Raw genomic sequence first — 7029 nt, forward strand, 5'->3', positions numbered from 1 at the left:
ATATGTTAGTTTGGCGTTTGTTTTAAGAAACTTTTTCATTTGATTTTTAGTCCGATCTAATTTGCTCTAAGTTTCAAACCGACGCTCACCCCTTATGTTTTCATTATTTTAACTTTTACGTTATTTTTTTTCTATAGAATATGATGCAAGAATCGTATTAGTTTTAATCTTTTTATTTACCTCATTATATATAATTAAAATATAATTTTTTTTTGCGTGTGAGTTATTATCACTTACTTGAATATCTTTATCAATTTTTAGCTTTCAATTAAATCATTATCATAAAAAATTAAATGTAAAAATTCCTCTGATAGAGCTAGTTGGAATACAAGAAAGTCTTTTATCATTCTATAGAATAATACAGATGTTTAATATTTGTGTAATAAAATATTTAATATTAATATAAATACATATCGATAAGTAACATTTTTTTATGAATTAGAAACAACGTAACACATACATAACTTATAGTTTATTCGGACATACAACAATTCTTTTAGTTATTAATTTGTATAAGGTAGCTTAATTAGATTTTAAAAACAACCAATAGTAATACTTTTATTAGATAAAAATATTCTTTTTTTAAATTATTTTTTTTATAGCGAAGAATCAATTTTTATTATAAATTTATATATGTTACCTTATAATATAATTTTATTGATTTTCTCTTTCAAATATATCATGGGAATAATTATAGAATAAAACAAAAATTTGGGTATTATCATGTATGTTAAAAAAAAATTTTGATGCAAATGGTAACATCAACTAATGGGCCTTGCTGCCGGGCCGCAGTGTTGGGCCATATCAATTGTTTGACCTACAACCGTTGCACGGCGTCGTTTATAGACCTCTTTTGCAGTTCGCTGATGGGAGACTACGTTTCATGACACGCGCAAATAGATAGAACGAAGGGAAACTTCTGGATAGAACGTGTTGGGGGAAGAGAGTTGCAGAAAGAACGAGGCAAAAATGTCGTCGTTTTTGCGGTCCTTTGTTGATCCGAAGAAGAACTGGTTCGCGCGTCAGCATATGAAGACTGTCTCCACTCGCCTCCGCAAATATGGTACTGTTCCTCTCTTGAAAACCCTAACTCCGCGTCCATTTTTGAGTTTACATATAATCTTCTGTTTGTGCTCTTGTGTGTATTAATCTATATGTTTCTTTCGTATTTTGGATCGGCGAAATCAGGTCTCAGATACGATGATCTGTACGATCCGTACTACGATCTGGACGTGAAGGAGGCACTTAATCGGCTGCCGAGAGAGATAGTCGACGCTCGCAATCAGCGTCTCAAGCGCGCCATCGACCTCTCCATGAAGCATGAGTACCTTCACGAGAATCTTCAGGTATTCTTTTATATATCTCATTTTCTTTTTGGTCATTGATGAACGGATAGAAAATTTATTGAACTTGGGAGAGGATGGGGAAAAAAAATTGGTAGCGCTCTAAAATGTAGTCTAATTTTTTAATCTAGGTAATGGTATTTTGAGCAATCTTACGTTATAAGATAGCATGGGAACAAACTCAAGGCAACCAAAGTGGAAGCAATTTCTTTCAATTAAACTTATATTTTGTAGAACGCTATAAAATATGATAGGACATATGTGTATGTATAAGGGATGCATCCTAGTGTTATCTGAGGGGTTATGGAATTCAAGTCACTGGATACAGCCGAGTGGGGGACAATTCTTGTCCATTACGTGTTTATATTTTGTTGGAAACTAAAAATATGATATGATTTCATAGATATCTTCATATAATTGAGAAATACATCCTGTTGTTGCCATGAAATAACTTCATACTTTTTTTTTTTAATTTCAAAAAAATATTTAGTGGGTGAGAATTTTAAGCATTTTGTTGAATCCTTAACAATCGATCTTATGCAGGCACAGCAGACACCATTTAGGTACTATCTTCAAGATATGCTGGCTCTGGTAAGTGCTCAAGCAAATATATGGATATACATTTGATTTTTTATATGTGTTTGTGCTGTTGCATCTGCGTATGCTTGTTCATAGGTGTGTGCTTGGATGTGTGTATGTCATAAGTGTTCCTCGTTTTGATGGAAATACCTGCAATACTTCTTACATACATCTCTTGTTGAATAGCTTACAACTTTTTCGAGATTATCTTTGTATTTTAATCTTCATAAACTTGCAAGCAGAATCAAGAGTTCCTTAATCATTCTCTTGTGCTAATTAGTAGTGTCTAGTATAACGAAGAAATAGAACAAGATCGAATTAAATATGATACACAAGATAAAACAAGATGCTGTGGTGTGTGTGGCATGTATAGGACTTGAGTAAACAAATTTTTTGTGTTAATGTTTTATAACTGATAAATAATACAGAAAAGAGTGTATGATTACGAAAGAATGCTCAAGAAAGTGTTAAAACTGTGACTATTGTAAAATAAAATTAATGAATATAAGTCTTTTCATCATCTCAGTCACATCGTTTTGACATGTTAATTTCTTTTTCTTTGACAATAGGTTCCTCATTTAGATTTTATGATACATGACTCGGGATTAGTGCATACCTTCTTGCATCTTTATTCTTTAACAATGTTTTCACATTTTAAGGCAATTATCTTGGGAGCTCAGACGTCATACTTGTTTAGATGAATTAAACAATATATATATGCATTGTTATTAGCTATGTCATCCCCTATTTTAGTGAGTCTGTCATTGAAAAAGCAATAATTTTCTCCATGAACACTCCAACCCCAAACTGTTAGGCTTGTGAATGGAAAAATTCCCATTCTAGTCCTTTGTAAGTATCCTGATGATGATGGTTTAATTGTACTTGTATTATATAAGATGGTTCCTTACTTTTTAGACCTTTGTTCTTTATTTCTAGTGTCAGGAGTAGTATATTGTTTTGAAAAACCATAAATATTAGAAGAAATATACTCTTAGAAAATAGAAATTCAACATAGGTAGCACAAAGAATGGCTCAAGTTTGTTTTTGAAAAGAAAAAGATAGGCCCAAGTTTAGAACTATTATATGTGAAAATGTTAAAATCTTGGCTTTGATCTGTTTAATCAGTCATTGGTTTTCAAATTTGAGCCAAGTGCCACATGCTTTCCTGAATGATGTAAGAGAGAATCATTGTCCACGTCTTGTTTCAAACACTGCCCCTTAGGTTCCATAACTTTTTTAACTGAAACCGATGTAATGGAGCATATAGCAGGCAATTTACAGTCTTCCTTGGACTTTATCATAACTTCTCAGATTGTTATGGAAAAGGTAGCATGAGTTTGATTGATGTCCTTTTTTAAGTCTATCAAAAAATTGGATGACTATTAACTCTATCTTATTATGTTGGTAAAACTAATTGCAAACACAATATTGTATTCTATCCTTGATGAACTGATTCACAATATGTTAGCATCTTATCATAATGCATGCTTTTAATAAATTCCATGATCGATCACCAATGTGGAAAATATTTTTGTAATGAATTGATGCATGTTTTTGTCTAATGTTCATTTCAATAGATGATTAGGCTACGTTTGGAGCAAATCAAGAAATTGTGGAATTCATTTAGAAATTTGTGTAGCTTAATTAGGAGTATGTAAGAATCTAATCTAAAATGATAAAAAATGAGTTCATTGGATTTCAAGTTAAGATGTGGCAATGCATTAGGGATTCTGTAAAAAAATGCATTCCAACCTACCTTGATTTTTATAGCACTTTATTTCAGTTGGAATTCAAAATGAGCTCATTTTTCATCATCTTCTAATAAAGTTTGTCTCTTTCCCAGTTAATCTATGTTGTGGATTTCTAAATGCATTATTAAAAAAAAAATGTTATTGGTTTGTTCCAAACATGGCCTTAGCTAGGAAAAAATGAAAAGGATGATGAGAGAAGAGGTTATCAAGTGATGTTGTAACATGTAAATTCTTTGCCGGACATCTTTACCAGGAAAGAATTAAGTTTCTGTTTTTTTTTTTTGTCTAAATTGAACTGGATTAACTTTGATTTAAGCCTTTCAAAAAAATATACTCTGGGACTTTAGATCTAAGAAGAAGATCAAAGATGTGGATTTCTGTAGGAAGAATGTAGTGCAAATTTTGTTTTCTTCCTCTGCATGCTAGATAAATGTTTCCATAAGAAGCATCCAAAAATTCATTTGATTTATTATGATAAAGCATTTAACATTTAGGACAAATTCTTAAATTTTTTAGATTTCATTTGAAATTTCACACTAAGTTCAACTAAAAAATAATTCTAGTTGATCCCATAGAGAATTCCATATGGAATTAAAATAATGCATTTCAAATCCTATTAATGTTGCATTGAATTGCAAATGCATTGTTCAGTTCCACATGGAATTCCATGTGAGGTAAGCATTTATAATTTATGAAGGGTTTTCACCATCTTCCACTTGAATCAAGTGTTTAGGAATGAGATTCTACAAGATTTATAGAATTATTTTAAACATAGCCTTACATTTAGCATTGTCCATTCAGGAATTGCATATGGAAAACAATATCCACATCAAACAGAGAAATTATAAAAAAACTGTTTTATCTATAATGAACCATTAAACTTGCCATCGAGCTGTATGAAAGAGATTCTTTTAAGGGTAATGTAGTCTTAAGAGGGAAACAAAAATTATTTCGAATGAATGGTAAAATCATTGTAAGGGTAAAACTCTGGAGTGAGATATGCATGGTTGTTGCATAGATTTGAAGCTGTACTGAAGTGTTAATTTGTTTGTGTCCTACAGGTGAAGAAGGAGAAAGCAGAACGTGAGGCTTTGGGAGCTTTGCCCCTCTATCAGCGCACCATTCCATAAGCATCTTATTGCCCTTGTTGCTACTGCTTATTTTGGTGTGAATGTCTGAGTGAAATTATATTTTTATGTGGTAGTTTATTTTTTATAACAGAGGAAGGAATGCACAATGCTAATAGGCTTCTTCAGGCATTCTTGTTCAAATAATCAGGCATTATTGACCGCAATGAAGTCAATGCTTCATGTTTTTGTTACTTTCCTCTCATTGAGAAATGTGATGCTACTTTAAGAGTCATTATGTCCCCTTGTCTGTTAATTTGATTATTTTTCCATACGTAAGTGCATGGCTTTAGTTGGAAGAGAATGAGCGAGGCTGTCTCTATGGACGTTAAGAGAAGCCCCAACTCATTAATTATCTGTTTTAGGCATGATTATGTTGACAACATTGAGCCTGTTATTGAACTTGGAACAATTTTCACCCAGAAATGAAGCGTCGATCAGAAATTGCATAGAACGCGGAGCTCACTCTTCAGCAGTGTCTGGTGTCTTATTCTTGTTTCAATCCTTACAATGCTTAGAAGTTGCCGTCTGTTTCCTGAACATACACAACCTGCAAAAGGGACTCGTCTTAAACATACACATACTGCAAAAGGGATTCGATGTAAATGTGATATGATCTTGTTATGATTTCTGTCTTACTTTAGTTGAAAATCTGCAACGCTTGAGATCCCCTATCTGATACTGAGGTGATATAGTCCCCAAGCAACCCTACTGGAAAGGTTTGCCCTTGTCAATGTAAAAATTTGAATTGCCAAGATTCCCTAAGCTGGACCCTGCTAATTTATGACAGAGATTACCATCCAGATTTAGTTGTTGAATTATGGAAACGACAAACTTGGCACCACCACCACATTGTTGGATACACGTATATGTATGTGTTGATAAATGCAATCATGTGGGAAATGATCCTGATGTTTCTTCTGAAACGTGCACCAAACATGACATTGGCTGCTAACATTGTCTCAGCCTGTTTACTACAGCTGTGTTGTGGGTCTGCAGTAAAAATGTATTGGAGAATGGAATCGGTGGCCTACCTCTGAAAATAAAACTAAAAGGCTGATGCAATTGGAGTGGAACCCATCTCAATCTTGTTGTTTGTCCATCTTCCTCTTCTTTCCTGCATTTATTTTCCTTCAATCGAACTTGGTAGATGTGAACAGACCCGTACGGAATCTTTGGGTTTGCACCTCCTCGAAATATTTTGTATTTAGAAGAAAAAAGAGAGAGAAAGAAACCATATGTACAATCTATCATACGTACCCATTACATGTCTGGCTAGAAATACTTCACAAAAAAACCTTTGGAACTTCTCTCTTTTTTTTTTTTTTTTTTTTTTTTTAATTTCCTTAGGAAGTAGTAACTGGTTTTAAGGGACATTTGTTGTGAGTTACTGAGAACAGTGTAGAAATAAATTTTACTGTTAAAAGATTGTTAATATAAAATGTTATACTAAATTTGATTATTATTTTTAAATAAAAGTTACACTATATTAAAACATTAATGGAACAAATAAATACATAAAAAGCTAAATTAAAATAGGTTATTTAAACTGTTAAAAAATTTATAAAAAATATTTAAAATAATTTAACTAATAATAATAATAATAATTAACTTCTATTGTTTGTAATATTTTAGCATTTCAACACTTATTTATAAGTTATAACATAATTAATTAAATGTAATACTACATTTTATATTAGCAGCACTTCTATAGTAAATTTTATCAAATATTATGTTATTTTCATTTTAAAATTACTTTTACTTAATTATAATTTCAACAACCTCTAGTATATATATATATATATATATGTATGTATGTATGCATATGCATTGCATAGATTTAACCCAAAAGAGAAGAGGAGGCCATTGTACCATCATTTTCTCCTATATACGCTATGCATGGCTCTGAAGTTGCATGGTTCATGAGTGGTTAGCATGTCCTTCTTCAATCATTGAACTGAGTAGGGCTATCAATTCAACATGCATTTCAATCCAAATTCAATTCCCATGTATTGTCATATCTATCTATGAAAATACATGTAATATCCCTTTCAATCCATCTTCTCTCTTGAATTTTCCAACTAATATCACTCCTCAAATTCAATATTTATATTGAAAAAATAAGTAAATCCCTCAATAAATAAATAAATTTAATGATCTCAAATCATGTTGCAATATTAGTATGCATTTCATAATCAATGACAACAATATCTCACTTAATACTATTCT

At 31.7% G+C, this 7029-nt stretch overlaps 1 protein-coding gene across 1 annotated transcript; it reads left to right on the forward strand.

Annotated features, from left to right (window-relative positions):
* The first annotated feature begins 866 nt into the window (after positions 1-866).
* Positions 867-5035, forward strand: LOC110809356 (cytochrome b-c1 complex subunit 7-2, mitochondrial-like). Its single transcript, XM_022035167.2, has 4 exons — positions 867-1063; positions 1189-1346; positions 1887-1934; positions 4735-5035. The coding sequence occupies exons 1-4, from the start codon at positions 970-972 to the stop codon at positions 4801-4803; spliced, it is 369 nt and encodes a 122-aa protein (XP_021890859.1). The 5' UTR covers positions 867-969; the 3' UTR covers positions 4804-5035.
* The last annotated feature ends 1994 nt before the right edge of the window (positions 5036-7029 follow it).

This window comes from Carica papaya, chromosome 7 (genome assembly GCF_054855325.1).
Source record: "Carica papaya isolate Zhongbai chromosome 7, ASM5485532v1, whole genome shotgun sequence".
NCBI classification, from domain to species: domain Eukaryota; kingdom Viridiplantae; phylum Streptophyta; class Magnoliopsida; order Brassicales; family Caricaceae; genus Carica; species Carica papaya.

Coding starts and splice junctions, on each gene's coding strand:
- LOC110809356 (XM_022035167.2), top strand. CDS start 970: ATGTCGTCGTTTTTGCGGTCCTTTGTTGATCCGAAGAAGAACTGGTTC. Junction 1,347..1,886: donor ACCTTCACGAGAATCTTCAG/GTATTCTTTTAT, acceptor GATCTTATGCAG/GCACAGCAGACACCATTTAG. Junction 1,935..4,734: donor TTCAAGATATGCTGGCTCTG/GTAAGTGCTCAA, acceptor TGTGTCCTACAG/GTGAAGAAGGAGAAAGCAGA.